General features: G+C 40.6%; 1 protein-coding gene across 1 annotated transcript in view; it reads right to left on the bottom strand.

Moving 5' to 3' along the window:
* The window catches only part of LOC126471168 (dystrophin, isoforms A/C/F/G/H-like), an 881,357-nt gene that overhangs the window by 218,085 nt on the left and 644,320 nt on the right, over positions 1-18,952 (bottom strand). The window contains exons 7-10 of the mRNA XM_050099271.1: positions 11,482-11,680; positions 9,828-9,976; positions 2,224-2,415; positions 193-374 (exon numbers count right to left, since the gene is read on the bottom strand). Of these exons, the coding sequence (XP_049955228.1) occupies positions 193-374; positions 2,224-2,415; positions 9,828-9,976; positions 11,482-11,680 (722 nt within the window). The remainder of the gene's footprint in view (positions 1-192; positions 375-2,223; positions 2,416-9,827; positions 9,977-11,481; positions 11,681-18,952) is intronic.

Here is an 18,952-nt window from a genome sequence, read left to right on the forward strand (position 1 = left end):
TTGTCTCAATCTGAACTTGGGCTCCACCTGCACTGACCCCATTGTCAAAGGTGTGTCGGACCCTATTCTCCCTTACTTTCTTTTTAGTATCATTATTATTTTTCAGAAAAGCTAAATTTAATGTCTTAAAATAAAAGAATGCATCTTTGGTAAATAGAAGATGATAATAACAAGAGTAAACACAAAACAAACCTTGTTTGACGTTCCATAGCTTTGATCCTTAGATCCTCCCAACGGGAATTAAGTAGTCTCATTTGTACCCTCACTTCATCTTCTTCATCATGAGACAAACCACCTTCAGAAACCATATGGGCTCCTTCTTCTAGGACTGCTCGCACACCTTCCTGATGGCCAGCCAGTTCATGCAGAAATTCCTGTATACATTAAATTCTTTTTAGTCTTTTTTACTGGGGTGAATTGAAGTTTTCTTTCCAATGAATTTCTAGTGGTAATATTAAGCTTTCTCTAATTACAAACTTATCGTCAAGTGATTCAATATACACTGGTGTACAAAATTAAAGCATCAAACCAAAATTTTGCAAGGTTGCATTTATTTTGCCACAAAACAGTATAATCTGGTGATAGTATAGTAGAAACAATATAAATAATACACAACATAAACAACTGCAACATGCATAATGGTAGACAAAGATGTCCCTCATTTTCTACAACTTAACAGATTTACACACATATTCTGACAACTCATTAATGTGCTCACTATGGGGTGTGACTACCCCCTGGCACCAATACAGGCCTGACAAATGATGGGGGATGCTGTAAATGATGCCATAAATCTCATACTGAAGCACTGCTTGTACGTCTTTGAGAGTGGTTGGTGAGAGCTGACGTGATGCAACCTGGGTCCCTAGTGCATCCCAAACATGCTCTAGAAGGTTCAAATCAGGAGAGCGAGCAGGCCATGCCATGCGTGCAATATCTTCCATTTCCAGGAAAACATCAACCACCCGTGCTCTATGAGGTCGAGCATTATTGTCCAGCAATACGAAGTCTGGACCCACAGCACTCGCAACAACTGCACATTAGGCCCCAAGATCTCAACGTGATATCTGACAGAAGTTAAACCTTGCCAATTTAACCATACAATTTCAGAAAGAGGTGCTTGAGTGGTCAACATAATCCCTGCCCACACCATTAGGAATCTTCCTCATGTCGGTCTCTTTCCAGAACGGTTGGGTCCAGAAATCATGTTCCATGTTCACTCCAGATGTGATCCAAACCAAATCAGGACTCATCTATGAAAAGAACACTGACCCTCTGTTCAACCAAACAGGTGGCATGTTGACGGGTGCACTCTAGAAGTTCCCTTCTGTGAAGACGCTTCATAGATTGATGTTACATGTGGTCAGCCCCAACTTGGTCTTCGGGATACAGTTTCACTCTCCATAAACCATTGCCACATCCAAAAAACAACAGAACAATTCACATTAAGCCATCAGGCCACATCAGTGTGCAACTGTCCTGCTTCCATTCTTCCCATGGACCTCCACCACAGAAAGCCTGGCAAGCATCTTCTCTGTGCCATACTGCACTGTCTGTGACTGTGTACACAGCGATTGTGGATGTAAGACTAGCCGGTAAACACCATTCCGTTTGGTAGGTGCCCTGATGTCACATGTATGTAGAATTTGCTGCTTTTGTTTTAGTGTCAGAGCATTATTAGCTCATTTCTGCTTTGGTGACAATGAACCAGACAGTTGGCTATGTATGATTCTTTTTCACTGTTATTCATCTATGCTGTATTACAACAGATTTTCAAGTCACTCAATATGTAAGCAATGTCTTCTGAAGCAGCCTGAGAGACCAGCATTCCAATTCCTGCATATCAATTTATTTAGCTGTAACTCCTTAAAACCAGAGAAAATGAATAGTTTTGACTTGGCAAGTACTTACAAGGAATGTCCTATAAAAATTATATAACCAAGTAGTAATAAAGAAAGTAATGGGATATTTTATACATGAAAGGGAAGAAAATGATCACAAAAAAAATTGTGTTGGAAGAGTACAGAAGATGAAAATATTTGAGTGAAATATCCAGACAATACAAATTTTATTTTTCTTCTTTGACTCATTATGTGATGGCATGTGTGTTAATATCACATGATAATGTTACAGTACAATTAATAGGAATATTATTCTACACTTGACTCAACAAGATTAAAAAATATGAGTAAATTCATCTTGTATACTAGTCAATAAACTCACCTCATGTGCATGAAACTGGGATTTGACTGTTTCTAAATCACCAGCCAACACAGGTGACTGGCTAAGCTTATCCTCAGCTTCTAGCAGCCATGTAAGAACTTCTTCCAGGGCAACTTGGTAACCTCCCAATTCAACAGACACATTTGTTGCGAGGCTGATAGGTCGAGATGGTGGAGCACTAAATGGTAGGGCCTAGTAATAAAAAAATAAGAAACAGGGACAATGAAATATTAGTCTGTGTAAAATAATGCTGAAACATATCAACACAAGAACTATAAAGACTAAACTAAATTCAACATTTGCCGACTTGCCACGACATCATCTTGTGCTGTGTTGTCAAGCGGCGAAGTGTGTGCCTAGAAACATCGAGGTCATGGGATCAAATCCTGGTCGGACCACAAATATTTTCAGTCTACCATCAATTTACCTTTACTTCTCAATGAGAACTTGCCAGGAAGGACACATGGTTTAGACTCCAAGTTAAACAGTAGGTCCCCTTTACCCAGTTCAATAACTGGAGTAGATTAGGGACACACAATTCATCAATGTGGCATCCAATTGAAAGATTTGCATTTGAGCACTGAGCCACATAAAAATTTTAATTATTCTCTGCTACACGGCATTAGGTGTGGATTCAAGAAGGGGATCACAACCCCTAAAAATAAATTTTAGTAGATGGATATATATTTTTACATATTTCAGTTTCCAAAATACTCAGATAATTTTGTGAAAACAAAATAGTACATAAGCTATGAGTCTCAAAAATGGCAAGTTATTCTAGAACTTACTACACCGAAGAGACAAAGCAACTGGTACACCTGCCTATAGTGTAGGGCCCCCGTGAGCATGCACAAGTGCCGCAACACGATGTGGCATGGACTCGACTAACATCTGAAGTAGTGCTGGCGGGAATTGACACCATGAATCCTGCAGGGCTATCCATAAATGCATTAGAGTATGAGCGGGTGAAGATCTCTTCTGAACAGCATGTTGTAAGGCATCCCATATATGCTCAATAATTTTCATGTCTGGGGGGTATGGTGATCAGCGGAAGTGTTTAAACTCAGAAGGGTGCCTGGAGGCACTCTGTAGCAATTCTGGACGTGTGGTGTGTCACATTGTCCTGCTGGAATCGCCTAAGTCCATCGGAATGCACAGTGGATGCAGGTAATCAGACAGGATGCTTACGTATGTGTCACCTGTTAGAGTTGTATCTAGACGTGTCAAGGGTCCCATATCAGTCCAACTGCACACGCCCTACACCCTTACAGAGTCTCCACCAGCTTGAACAGTTCTCTGCTGGCATGCAAGGTCCATGGATTCATAAGATTGTCTCCATACCCATACACATCCACATCCATTTGCTTGATACAATATGAAATTAGACTCATCTGACGAGGCAACATGTTTCCAGTCATTAACAGTCAAATGTTATTGTTATCAGGCCCAGGCGAGGTGTAAAGCTTTGTCTTGTGCAGTCATCAAGGATGCACGAGGAGGTCCCCGGCTCCGAAATCCCATATCGATGATGATTCGTTGACTGGTTCACATCCTGACCCTTGCTGATGGCCCAGCATTGAAATCTGCAGCAATTTGTGGAAGGGTTGCACTTCTGTCACATTGAATGATTCTCTTCAGTTGTCGTCGGTCCCGTGAAATGGTCATACGGGAAAATTCCCACTTCATCGCTACCTCGGAGATGCTGCGTTCCACCACTTGTGCACCAACTATAACACCATATTCAAACTCACTTAAATCTTGATAACCTACCACTGTAGCAGCAGCAACCGATCTAACAACTGTGTCGGACACTTGTTGTCTTGCCGGCCGGTGTGGCCGTGCGGTTCTAGGTGCTTCAGTCTGGAACCGCGAGACCGCTATGGTCGCAGGTTCGAATCCTGTCTCGGGCATGGATGTGTGTGATATTCTTAGGTCAGTTAGGTTTAAGTAGTTCTGAGTTCTAGGGGACTGATGACCACAGATGTTAAGTCCCATAGTGCTCAGAGCCATTTGAACCATTTTTGAACTTCTTGTCTTAATAAGTCGTTGCTGACCACAGAGCCATATTATGCCTGCTTACATATATCTGTATTTGAATACACATGCCTTTACCAGTTTCTTTGGCACTTCAGTATAGCTACACTGAACACTGGATATTTTTCAGTTGCTCGTGTGAGAGCCTGCTCACATTCCAGTCCAGTGAAGTCACATAAGCAAATGCTGACCTACCTGCTGTAAAAAACAAAGTGGCACGTTATGTGAGTCCATAGATACAGCCAGCAGACCATAGAAAGCTGTGTAAGGGAAGGAAGAAAGGAAAAGACCCTCCACTAAAGAAGGGAGATAAACAAAATTCCTGAATGTAGGAGAAATAACGAAGAAATAGCATTCCCCTCATTTACCCACTCATACAGTCATAGTTTGCAGACCATTGTTCACAGCCTTTGTGCTCAGTGAAATACTAAGCTTGTGAAAGCACTCTTTTATTTTATATTGAGTCAATTATGATGTAATCAAATTTCTGAGCCTGTTCTTATTACAGTTCTTAAATTAATTATGCAACACATGTACATTACTTCACAAATTTTCAAATGCATCTTATTCATAAGCTATACTTTTCTGAATTGAAATTTCTTGGTTATTATGCATAAGCAGTGTACTATTTACTGATCTACACACATCACTGTCATGATTATTACATTAAAACACTTCAAGATAATTTTACTCTTTATTATTAATATTATTTCTTTCTTTTCTCAGACGTTATGTCTGGTCAAAAATGGAAAGTGACGCGGACCTTGATCAAGCGTGACTTCCTTTCAACTGTACGGTATATGTTATATTGCATTTAGGAACTTTCGGGTAATTGAACATGTATCAATAATTACGGATTTCTGTAGTTGTATATATAAGTTTGGATGTAGCTGTATTGCATTGATGTACTGGTGGAGATTGTGTGGTATGACTCCTGTAGTTGATAGTATGATTGGTATAATGTCAACTTTATCCTGATGCCACATGTCCTTGACTTCCTCAGCCAGTTGGATGTATTTTTCAATTTTTTCTCCTGTTTTCTTTTGTATATTTGTTGTATTGGGTATGGATATTTCGATTAGTTGTGCTAATTTCTTCTTTTTATTGGTGAGTATGATGTCAGGTTTGTTATGTGGTGTTTTATCTGTTATAATGGTTCTGTTCCAGTATAATTTGTATTCATCATTCTCGAGTACATTTTGTGGTGCATGCTTGTATGTGGGAACGTGTTGTTTTATAAGTTTATGTTGTAAGGCAAGCTGTTGATGTATTATTTTTGCTACATTGTCATGTCTTCTGGGGTATTCTGTATTTGCTAGTATTGTTCATCCGCTTGTGATGTGATCTACTGTTTCTATTTGTTGTTTGCAAAGTCTGCATTTATCTGTTGTGGTATTGGGATCTTTAATAATATGCTTGCTGTAATATCTGGTGTTTATTGTTTGATCCTGTATTGCAATCATGAATCCTTCTGTCTCACTGTATATATTGCCTTTTCTTAGCCATGTGTTGGATGCGTCTTGATCAATGTGTGGCTGTGTTAGATGATACGGGTGCTTGCCATGTACTGTTTTCTTTTTCCAATTTACTTTCTTCGTATCTGTTGATGTTATGTGATCTAAAGGGTTGTAGAAGTGGTTATGAAATTGCAGTGGCGTAGCCGATGTATTTATATGAGTGATTGCTTTGTGTATTTTGCTAGTTTCAGCTCGTTCTAGAAAGAATTTTCTTAAATTGTCTACCTGTCCATAATGTAGGTTTTTTATGTCGATGAATCCCCTTCCTGCTTCCTTTCTGCTTAATGTGAATCTTTCTGTTGCTGAATGTATGTGATGTATTCTATATTTGTGGCATTGTGAACGTGTAAGTGTATTTAGTGCTTCTAGGTCTGTGTTACTCCATTTCACTACTCCAAATGAGTAGGTCAATATTGGTGTAGCATAAGTATTTATAGCTTTTGTCTTGTTTCTTGCTGTCAATTCTGTTTTCAGTATTTTTGTTAGTCTTTGTCTATATTTTTCTTTTAGTTCTTCTTTAATATTTGTATTATCTACTCCTATTTTTTGTCTGTATCCTAGATATTTATACGCATCTGTTTTTACCATCGCTTCTATGCAGTCGCTGTGGTTATCCAATATGTAATCTTCTTGTTTAGTGTGTTTTCCCTTGACTATGCTATTTTCCTTACATTTGTCTGTTCCAAAAGCCATATTTATATCATTGCTGAATACTTCTGTTATCTTTAGTAATTGGTTGAGTTGTTGATTTGTTGCTGCCAGTAGTTTTAGATCATCCATGTATAGCAAATGTGTGATTTTGTGTGGGTATGTTCTAGTAATATTGTATCCATAATTTGTATTATTTAGCATGTTGGATAGTGGGTTCAGAGCAAGGCAGAACCAGAAAGGACTTAATGAGTCTCCTTGGTATATTCCACGCTTAATCTGTATTGGCTGTGATGTGATATTATTTGAATTTGTTTGGATATTAAGTGTGGTTTTCCAATTTTTCATTACTATGTTTAGGAATTGTATCAATTTAGGATCTACTTTGTATATTTCCAATATTTGTAGTAACCATGAGTGGGGTACACTATCAAAAGCTTTTTGGTAATCAATGTATGCGTAGTGTAGCGACTTTTGTTTAGTTTTAGCTTGATATGTCACCCCTGCATCTATTATCAGTTGCTCTTTACATCCTCGTGCTCCTTTGCAACAGCCTTTTTGTTCTTCATTTATATTTTTTTCTGTGTTGTATGTGACATTAATTTCTGTGTAATGACTGAAGTTAATATTTTGTATATTGTTGGTAGGCATGTTATGGGGCGATATTTAGCTGGGTTTGCTGTGTCTGCTTGATCTTTAGGTTTCAGATAAGTTATTCCTTGTGTAAGTGTATCAGGGAATGTGTATGGGTCTGCAGTGTAGCTGTTAAATAATTTAGTTAGATGTGAATGTGTTGAGGTGAACTTCTTTAGCCAGAAATTTGCTATTTTATCTTTTCCAGGGGCTTTCCAATTGTGAGTAGAATTAATTGCTTGGGTGACTTCATGTTGCAAAATCATCACTTCAGGTATTTGTGGTATCATCTTGTATGTATCTGTTTCTGCTTGCATCCACCGTGCATGCCTGTTATGTTGTACCGGGTTTGACCATATGTTGCTCCAGAAGTGTTCCATGTCTGTTATGTTTGGTGTATTGTCTATTTTAATGTGTGTGTTACCTATTGTCTGGTAAAATTTCTTTTGGTTTGTGTTGAATGTTTGGTTTTGTTTCCTTCTATTTTCACTTTTTTTGTATCTTCTAAGTCGTTTGGCCAATGCTTGTAATTTCTGCTTCTTTTCATCTAATTGCTCTATCGCTTCTTGTTGTGAGGTTTTACCTAACCTTTTTCGTGTTTTTTTTTCTGACATTTCATTTCTTATAAATTGTGTTAGCTGTCCGATGTCTTTTCTCAGTTTTTCTATTCTGATCTGTAGCCTGTGTTGCCATGCTGGTTTTGTGGGTTTCTTCTGTGTGTTGGTTGGTTCTGATCTCTGCCTAGTGTGTATATTTAGTGTAGTGAGTGCTCCTATATAAACTAGTAGTTGTAACTCTTCCATAGTTGTATTTTCATTTATTTTGTTTTGTATGATTGTGTTGATAGTTTTTATTGTTGTTTCGACTTGTGGGTTTTTTGGCGGTCTATGCAAGAATGGTCTAATGCCTGTATTTGTGTCTTTGTATTCTATATATGTTAGCTGAAATTTTTCTTCTATATCTAACATGTGTGTCACTTCGTGTTCTATTTGTGCTTGTTCTGGTGGCTGTCTTAAGATTTCGTTTTCCTCCGATTGTTTAATTGATGCGTGTTGTTCTTTGTTTGTTTGCTCTGGGATGTTTGAGTCCATTACTGTATTTTCTTCTTCTTCTGATTGCACATTATTTTGTTCCAGTATTTGTTGTACTTGTTGTTTGATGTTTTCTAATTCTGACCGGGGTATCCTGTTATTTTTTATTATTACACGGATCTGATCAGCTAGTCGTTGTTCTGTTAAAAATTTTAATTCTGGGTATCTGGTAATAAATGTTGTGTATACTTGTGATCTGTATCCAGTTGTGTTGGTTCCTAGGTTTGTTGCTTGGTAATAACAGAACATGAGGTGTCTATTAACTTCATCTGACCATCTCATCCTCTGTCTTTGTTTTCCTTCTAGGGTGGTTGCAGGAAGCATATCCTGCAAAACACCTCTATTTGGATTTAAATCATTTTCCAGTTGGCTAGCAGTGTTGTTACCATTGTGGACGGGCATAGGGTTCAAGCGTCGTCCCCGACCATGACGGCGCTTGTCCGAGGCTTCTTTAGTTCTGTCCTGAACCAACAAATCACACTAAAAGGGGGTTAGCCCTATTAGTGGTTTGTTCTTTTCGTAGCCTTTTATGACTGGCAGAGCATACCGGAGGCCTATTATTATTATTATTATTATTATTATTATTATTATTATTATTATTATAACATTAAAACATTTTATACATTTTAAAAATTATACACACATATTTGCGGAGGATGGGGGTGCATGAGGGGGGGAGGATGCTGGGGGGGGGGGGGGGGGGGGAAGGATATAGTAACAAACAGTAACCCCCCCACAATTGAAACCCTGGCTTCAGACCAGTATGTGGACCTTTGTGCCACTTCTTTTCTTTCAGGTGACTCCTCAGTTGGCATCAGAAGGCTGAGTGGACCCCATTCCAGTCCTCCCACAAAGGAAAAATCCCTGGTAGTATTGGAAATTGAACACTGTTCCACCACATGGCAATCAATCATACCCACTTACCACTCAGCTATGGAGGCAGACTACAGTACAGCTCTATGTGAAGTATGTTTATTCGCATTACATTATCAAGGAAACCTGTGGACCTGATCACATGAAATCCATAGAGTCTATATACTCAAAAGACAACAAAAATAGTTCTTAAAGTAATTTTAAAATTTATATTTGAAACTGACTCCTCAACATCCTCATATTTTAGTGCCGTGAATGTGACACATGCTCTCCATATACTACATAATCAAAATGGAGTAAAACACTCATCACAGTATTATCAGTTGCAGTTCCTGTTCACACATAAGATTATGTAAGGGAGAAAAGGTCATTTGCTTAACAACCAAATGTTTTTAAGTTGTAGGATCAGTGACAGCCGATTCAGCACATGATCACCTACCTCCAAACGCTTCCTGCATGTTAGCTACATTGTCTTTGTTCCGTTTTTGTTTTTTTCCCCCTATGTTGACCAAAATATGGAGCTACAACTACCTACACAAGTGTGTGTCCATTGACCATTTCAGGATCTATACTTCCTGCTAATAATTAAAATTACTTTAGCCGATGGATATTTATATTTTCAATTTCCACAACATGCTTACTTGTTTTATATGTAAACTGCTCTGACATTACACTGAGAAGCTATTGTCACACAATATTATTTAATTTATTTCATACAGAAAACTGTGTATGACTGATCTACTAACTTGCTTTTCTTATTAGGCCAAGAGACAAGAATAATGAAATTTTCATGTCTATTTTCATTTACCTCTGCCGCTGGAGACATCAGAGAACCAGTTTCTGGATTAATTGAAGATTCAAGAGTGGTTGCATCCACTTCTGAATGAGGTAGTGATTGAAATAAACACATTACATACATCATGATGGATTTCTTGTCAGGTACTGAAGTGTTAACATCTGCAAACAAAATCCAAAAATAAAATAGGGATAACAGCCACCACACTACCAATAACATATGTCATAGAAGTACAGCTGTAATGAAATGCACCCAAATATTTACAATGGAACTAAATGCACATTCTTTTGCTAAGAAAACATTTTATTGCAGCTTTAGGTGTATACGTCAATAAAAATAGCTAAATATGCAGAGCTGACATTTAAATGTTTCAAAACAGACATTGTTACAAAAGAAAATCTAAAAACTAGTACATGGGTGTCTAGCTTTTTGTCATTGTACGATGTAATTGACACACGATGGACTTTGACACAGTGAGATTTCAACATCATAGTCACTTGCCTGCACACTACTATGCCAGCTACATAATTGCATCGGAAACATCAGCTAACTTACTTTCTTTTGTAAATCTCAACAGCTCTGGATGTCTTGTACAACAGAATTATAGACGCCACAAAATATTTTCTAATCTTGGTAGTCGTAGCTGTTTGAAGGCATGATATTAAGAAGAATTCCGCTGGTAAAAATGGTTCTTTTATTTTGAACAACTGGTTTTGCAGCCTAAAGCCGCATCACCAGGTGCAACCCTCATGGTAAGGAGTAATATACAGTATCTCAAGTTTTTGTCTGTTTAAATTAAAGAAGGTAATATCTAAACTCATGATCTATGCACCAGCAATTTTTATAAAATTAACAGATCACATCTTTGTCACCCATCATTCACCAACATAATGAAGACAATATTCACTGAATAATACATCTTGACTAATAGTGATGGGTAAACCTATGACCTTTTAATATTTTGAGTATATTTTAGATATTACTTTTATTAATTTTAATATCCAAAAAGTTGAAGCACTGTATATTACTCTTTACCCTGTAGGTTGCACCTGATGATGTGACTTTAGGCCATGAAACTGGTTGTGCATCTATAAAACAACGATTTTTCTAACAGTAAGAGGAATTATTCTTAATATCATGTGTATATGTGTTGCAGTTTCGCCACTGTCTGATCATTTTCTTTTTAATTCCATTCATGTTCATCACAGTCGCCTTCAGTGAAATCTATCATTTTCCCTTGGTCCACTTCTCACATCTGTACCAATGATTTATTAATTTCCTTTTTTAACACTATGCAATGTTTATTTGTTTCACTTGACATTAATGTGCAACTGTCAGTTCCATCAAGGTCATGAATACACATCTATTTAATGTAATTTTATTATGCATTGCACTGATCCATAGTATTTGTCTGTCACAGATGGGTACATATGATGATTTCGCCACAAGTCTTGAAACCCATCATGGTATAATAACATGAGGAGCATTTAGTTGCAGCCAGAGGCAATATTTCCCGTAACCAACCATATGACTGTGTTCCTCATAGCCCCATCAGTGACTGAGAGTTCAAACATATATCGTTCAGGTTATTGAGTTAGTGTATTCAGGAAAAAAGGAAAGAAAGTGGTAGTGAGAGCACAGAGAGCAAAGGCTAAAGGACACATACCCTCGGGGTCCAGCAGCCTGTCGATGTGTAGGTGCTCCTGCGCAATGCGGAAGGCATGCTCCAGGCGTGCATTCGGATGCTTGCGTGCAATGTTGTTGAAGTCGAACAGCTGCGGCCGCCAGTGGTGGATCAGCGCATTGAACGCCAGCCCATCTGACCATGATGTCGTGAAGTTCTTCACATCCACTCCCTGGTAGTCCTGCGAAACCAAGGATATCGCTAACACGGCTGCTGCTACTACATCAGATATTATTGCCAGAGGGAAAGGAGTACAGTTCTCGACTTGACAGAGATATGGGATTAAAATCACAGGAGTTTTGCTTTTATTATATTGCTGTACGTCTTACATGGATACAGATGGGAGGGAGAGGGGGCATGTGGAGAGGGAGAGGTCATAACCGCCTCCAAAGGACAAAACTCTTTTATATTTTTACATACACTAATGAGCCTGAACATTATAACCACCAACCTAGTGTCAGCATAAACCCGTACAGGCAATAGCAGTGGCATTTGGTGGGGACTGACTGTTTGTCTAACAAACATATGGTACATGTAGTATCAGTGAGTGTGCTGTCCATGTGTAGAATGGGGAAGGCACGCAATCTATCTGAGTTTAACCGAAGGTGGACTGTGACGGCCTGGAGGCTCGGAACAATCATTTTGGAAACAGCACGATTTGTCAGGTGTACGAGGAGTTCTGTGCCGAGTGTCTTCACCAAGTAGCAAAACCAAGGTGAAACCACGTCCAGACATCATGGGTTTGGACGACCACCCCTCATTACAGATGTCCGACATCGTAGGCTGGACAGGCTTATAAAACAGAACAGGCTGTGAACTGTGGTGGAACTAACATCAGACTTTAATGCTGTGCACAGTACAAGTGTGTCTCAACACAAAGTGCACCAAAGACGTCTAACAATGGGACTCCACAGTTGACGACCTGTGCATGTGCCAATGTTAACACCACAACATCATCAACTATGATTGAAATGGCCATGTGACCACTGGCACTGGACATTGGCACAGTGGCAGAATAGTGCACGAACTGATGAATCCCGATACCTTGTTCATCACGCCTATGGGAGGGCATGAATCCATCTTCTTCCAGACGAACAGCTCCTTGACACCTGTACTGTGGGATGCAGACAAGCTGGCGGTGGCTCCATTATGCTCTGGGGAACATTCACGTGGGCATCTATGGGTCCAGTGCATCTCATGCAAGGGACCATGATGGCCAAGGAGTATTTTATACTGGTTGCAGACCATATACAACCCTTTAAGATGATCATGTTTCCTAACGGCAGTGGCATTTTTCAACAAGTCACAACACCAGGAATGTCATGGAGTGGTTTGAGGAGCACAATGGCGAGTTCCAATTGATGTGCAGCCCCCCCCCCCCCCCTCTCCAACTCGCCAGATCTGAACCCGATTGAACACATCGGGGATGCGATTGAATGTGGGGTCAGAGCTCATTGCCCCTCCCCTGAATTTATGAGAATTAGGTGACTCGTGAGCGCATATGTGGTGCCAACTCCCTCTAGCGATCTACCAAGATCTCACTGCTTCCATGCCACAAAGTGTCGCCACTGTTATCCGTGCCAAAGGTGAACATACCGCCTATTAGGTACCGGTACATGATCGTAATGTTCTGGCTTACCAGTGTATACCAATTTCCGAATTTCTCCGGTAACTTTCAGAGAATGAAGCAGTATAAAAATTAAGTATCGTCAAAATGGCGAGGAATTCTAGAAAATTAAAACCTATATTTATCGTAGGATACTTTTCAGTTGCTTGCCTGAGGGACTGCCTCCCGGATGGCTTACAGCAAGATCGGCAGCAGGAAACATTCCTACGAGGTATGGGTGCCCATTCACAAGTTAACCATATGGGGAACCGTAAACCCACAAGAAGCTGAGCATGGCATGACAGAAAGAGAAATATCTTCCACTAAGAAAACTGTAACAAATAGACTATCCCGAATGTAGGCGGAAAGAAACAGTATTCTCCGCAATTACACGCTCGCATACTCGTAGTCTGTGCACCCGTGTTCACAGTTGTAGTGGTAAGCGAAATACTGATGGTGGTGGTGGTGATAATGATGAATGTACAGTTCAGTTTTAAATTGAGTAAATTACAAGGTTGTCGAAGTTGTGAGAGCTAAAAATTAATTTTTTTTTTTTTGAACATATGCTTTTCAAATGCTTCTCTGTACTTTATTTCCTTGGAAGTTACACCCGTAAACACCGATGTAAACAAACTATTGTATTAAATTTTTATATATGTAATTGGGGTGGGGGGGATAGTAGGCCTAACAAACTGTGACCCCTTCCCTAAAACCAAATCCTGGATTCACGTCTGGCACACGCAGCATAAAAGTGCAAGTCAAGGGTTATCTTCATCTGCCGAACTGCTTTCTTTGTACGACTTTCAGAATAGCCTTGTTTATACGTGTGCAGATGACCTGAAATACAGCATTGTGTCCCCATACAGTTCTTTGTTTTGGATGATTTAGCACCAACCAAAGTTTGTGGAGGTTCATAAGGACTCTGCTTCATTGTGAACGATCAAGAAATGAACTAGTGAATTCCACCATGGTAAGATAACTGACACCACAGGCATATCAAAAGAAACAGTACACTACTTTTTGCATGAAGAATTAACTATGAAAATTCTGTATGGAGGGTGAGTTCGATACGTTCATCCAACTCAAGTGCCAGAAAGAGATATATTGTGCACCACGAAGGAGTATACGTATTCTCAAAATTCCTAGAAAAGTTAACCGATATTGCTTCTTCCCACTTATATCTCGCGAATATCCGTGAAAAAATAGAGAGATTCGAGATAAAAGGCTATCAGGAGGCTCACCAACGGTTTTTCTTTCCGCATACCGTTCGTTACAGGAATAGGAATGGGGCAAGCGATGGTGCTACACCAAGTACCCTCCGCCACGTACCGAAGGTGGCTAGCGCCGTACGTATGTGCATGTAAATGAACGCCGCATTTGTTGAATACTGAAACCAAATAGTGTTTTGACTGTTAAAAAAAGGGCACCAAACCGATTTTGTGCGCCAATGTGGAGCTGTGGATGATACGTGGTTCCATTCAGTTAATGCCAGAAACTAAACAATCCAAACAGTAGGTGGAGAGCGGTGGCACCACATCAAAAAAAGATGACGTCGATTTAAAATGCCGGAAACGCAAAATGGCCAATGTTTCCAGGAATGCGAATGGGATTGTTTTTTCTGATTACCTTCAAAGGATGAAACAATAACTGGCGAATCTACACCCACGGTCGGCAAATCACTGAAGTGCATAGCAAATGGTATTTCCCACTGTACCATTTCCGTTCTATTCGTGTATGGAATGCGAGAAGAATGAATACTGAAATGCTTCTCTGAATGCCGTAATTAGTCTGATCTTGTCCTCACGGTCCATAAGGAAGCGAGACGTCAGTAGCTGTAGTATATTCCTGAGTTTCCAATTCATACTGGATTTTTAAACTTTGTCGGCAGCATTTCGCGTAGTAGTTGGCGTCTATACTCAAGCATTTGCCAGTTCAAAGTTTTCAGCATCTCCGTGGCGCTCACCCATGGACTGAGAAAAGCATGGGGCCACCCGTGCTACCCTTCTCTCTATACGTCCAATACCGCCTGTTAGTCCGAATTAGTACGAGCCCCAAACACTTAAGGAATATTCTAGGATGGGTCGCAGGAGTGTTCTGTAAGCAGTGTCCCTTGCAGACTCATAACATTTTCCAAGTAACCTACCACTGAACCGAAGTCAGCCACCTTTTTACCTACGGTTCTATTTCATATCCCTGCAAGTCGTTACACCCTATTTCCAATAGGGACTCACTGATATGGTAATCATAGGATACTATGTTTTTCCGTGTTGTGACGTGTACAATTGCACATTTATGGACATTTGAAGCAAGATGCCAATCTTTGCACCATTTATAAATGTCACTAGATGTTTGTACAGCTTTTTTCAGACAGTACGTCGTTACAGGTAACTGAATCAGCTGCAATAAGTCTGAGGTTACCATTAATATTATCTACCAGGTAGCGTCAAAATCTCGCTCCCTCTCTTCGTTTACAACATATGCCATCAGTCCAAAAAAGTTTCTATACTGGATTATTAAAAAACAGAATAGTTGAGACGGCATACAACCATCTGAAACTTTAACGAAAGTCCTTTTTTGGGATGTTCTTCAACTGGCGCATTATGTTGGCTCGAATGACGATTATGTCGTCACGGCATGAGTTCACGTGTTGTCGTTTTCGTTCGAGCGTCAGGGTGTGCACGACAAACTTTGCACAGACTTTTCTCTCTATCTAAACATTCTGGAGACTGTTATAAAAGCGTGATTTAGTGATGTTTCTCCATTACAGACGCATGTCCACAGCTGCCTGGTCACGAATCACTGTTAACATTTGTTCATTCAAGTTGCCATCGTAGTTGCTGTGCTAACGTCGCTTACACACCAAGAATACAAGTAAAATTAGCATCGGAACGTTTTGGACGGACGGTGTGTATGGGCTATCGGATTGGTACCATGCCTTGCAGAAAGCTCCGTGATTAAGAAAAAAACCATGTAATGCGAATAAAATAATTTTGGGTGTTAGGCCGACGTTTTCACAGTCTTTGTAACTGTGCTCTTCAGCGCGCCCTGAAGAGGGCACACAGAACTTTATGCACTGAAAAGCCAAAGAAACTGGCACACCTGCCTCATGTCATGTAGGGCCCCCGTGAGCACGCTCAAGTGCCGAAACACGACGTGGCATGGGCTCGACTAATGTCTGAAGTAGTGCTGGAGGGAACTGATACCATGGATCCTGCAAGGCTGTCCATAAACCCGTAAGTTTATGAGGGGGTGGAGATCTCTTCTGAACAGCACGTTGCAAGGGAACCCAAATATGCTCAATAATGTTAATGTATGGGGAGTCTGGTGGCCAGCAGAAGTGCTTAAACTCAGAAGAGTGTTCCTGGAGCAACTCTGTAGCAATTCTGGACGTGTGAGGTGTCACATTGTCCTGCTAGAATTGCCCAAGTCCGTCGGAATGCACAATGGACATGAATGGATGCAGGTGATCAGACACGATGCTTACGTGCGTGTCACCTGTCAAGTCGTATACAGACGTATCAGGGGTCCCCTATCACTTCAACTGTACACGTCCCACACCATTACAGAGCCTCCACCAGCTTGAACAGTTCCCTGCTGACCTGCAGGGTCCATGGATTCATGCCCATACACGTCCATCCGCTCGATACACTTGGAAACGAGACCCATCCGACCAGATAACATATTTCCAGTCATCAACAGTCCAAAGTCGGTGTTGACAGGCCAAGGCGAGGCGTAAAGCTTTGCGTCTTGCAGTCATCAGGGGTACACGTGTGGGCCTTCGGCTCCGAAATGCCATATCGACATGTTTCGTTGAATGGTTCGCACGCTAACACTTATTGATGGCCCAGCATTGAAATCTGCAGCAATTTGCGGAAGTGTTGCACTTCCGTCACGTTGATCCATTCTCTTCAGTCATCGTTAGTCCCGTTCTTTCATGATCTTTTTCCGGCCGCAGTGATGTCGGAGATTTGATGTTTTACCGATTTCCTGATATTCATGGTACACTCGTGAAATGGTCGTACGGGAAAATCCCCACTTCATCGCTACCTCGAAGATGCTGTGTCGCGGTTAAGGCGCTCAGTCCGGAACCGCACGACTGCTACGGTCGCAGGTTCGAATCCTGCCTTGGGCATGGATGTGAGTGATGTCCTTAGGTTAGTTAGGTTTAAGTAGTTCTAAGTTCTAGGGGACTGATGACCACAGAAGTTAAGTCCCATAGTGCTCAGAGCCATTTGAACCATTTGATGCTGTGTCCCATCGCTCGTGCGCCAACAATAACACCACGTTCGAACTCACTTAAATCTTGATAACCTCCATTGAAGCAACATTAACCGATCTAACTGCGACAGACACTTGTTGTCTTATATAGGCGTTGCCGGCCACAGCGCCGTATACTGCCTGATTATGTATCTCTGTATTTGAATACGCATGCCGATACCAGTTCAACGTTCAATCTGAAACGCAATGAGGAATTTCTCACATATACATAAGATTGCCAGAGACGAAAGAATCGATAGGCGACAAAAAATATTTAAGACCGAACGGAGAACGAAATCTCGATTTTTTTTTATTTGCAGTCGACGTTTACCCATTCAATCGCGGGACATTCACTACACTAGGCATGTAAATCACTCGCAGCAAAATCCGACTGATCGGTGTTCGCAGCCATGCACAGCCTGAACACTATTTTGAGTCACAGCTGTTATCACCGTCAGGACCGATATTTCACCGTGCCAGCGAATGATACAATTACTGTGGCAATATTTGTGTTCATTATTATATAAAATACTACTTCATTAAGACTTCCGGAGCCGGCCGCTGTGACCGAGCGGTTAGAGGTGCTTCAGTCCAGAACCGCGCGACCGCTACAGTCGCAGGTTCGAATCCTGCTTCGGGCATGGATGTGTGTGATGATGTCCTTAGGTTAGTTAGTGATATTGTCAGCGTTCTGGGTTGGGGAACTTCCTCCAAAAGACTGATTATTGGAAGCCTTGGATCAATGAAGGGATTTGTCAGGGAAGCCGAACTAAAATTTTGGGCTAAATCAACTAAAGGTGACTACCATGGTCAGATGAATTCAGGAAAGATTGAAAGGTGGTTTTCAAGCATGGTGCTTCCGAAACTTCCTCCGAAGTCGGTAATTGTCATGGACAACGCTCCATACCATAACAGACAGAATGAGAAAACACCCACACGGTATGACACCAAAGTGATGATGTTGGAATGGCTTCAAAATAGGCGTGTCGCCTGTAATGAGAGCAGGAGAAAGCAGGTTCTGTTCGCTTTAATACAAGAACATAGACCTGGTAAAAAACCGTATGTTATTGACGAAATGGCGGAAGAGGAAGGCCACATGGTTGTACGCTTGCCTCCCTACAATTGTGGTTTGAGTGAAGTAGAACTGGCATGGGCGAAATTAAAACGGTTGTTTAGCGAACGCAAAATTTCAGGGGACATTTCGAAAGTTAACCTTTTTGCGACATCAAGTGAATCCCTTTTGTCTGTAACTGCCGATGACTGGGAAGGGTACTGCAGGAAGGTCCAACAGCTAGAAGAAGAATATTGGAGGCGTGATGATCAAGTTGAACTAGCAACAGACGATATAATTATTAACACTGCCGAAACGGACAGTAGCGACGAACATCAAGCACACACAGAAGAGGAGTACAATGAAAGTGATTCTGAGTGATGTATTTGAGAGTACAATACAGCGTAACAATTGTCAATAAATTTTCCAAATTTATTCCTTCTCTTTTTATTGCCACAATGTAAGTTTTTCTACTAGTTCTGTACACTTCCAAATTGTCGAAGAGAATTGTTACGAAATTAGTAGCAATAGGCAGTATC

This window comes from Schistocerca serialis, chromosome 3 (assembly GCF_023864345.2).
Source record: "Schistocerca serialis cubense isolate TAMUIC-IGC-003099 chromosome 3, iqSchSeri2.2, whole genome shotgun sequence".
Taxonomy (NCBI): Eukaryota; Metazoa; Arthropoda; class Insecta; order Orthoptera; family Acrididae; genus Schistocerca; species Schistocerca serialis.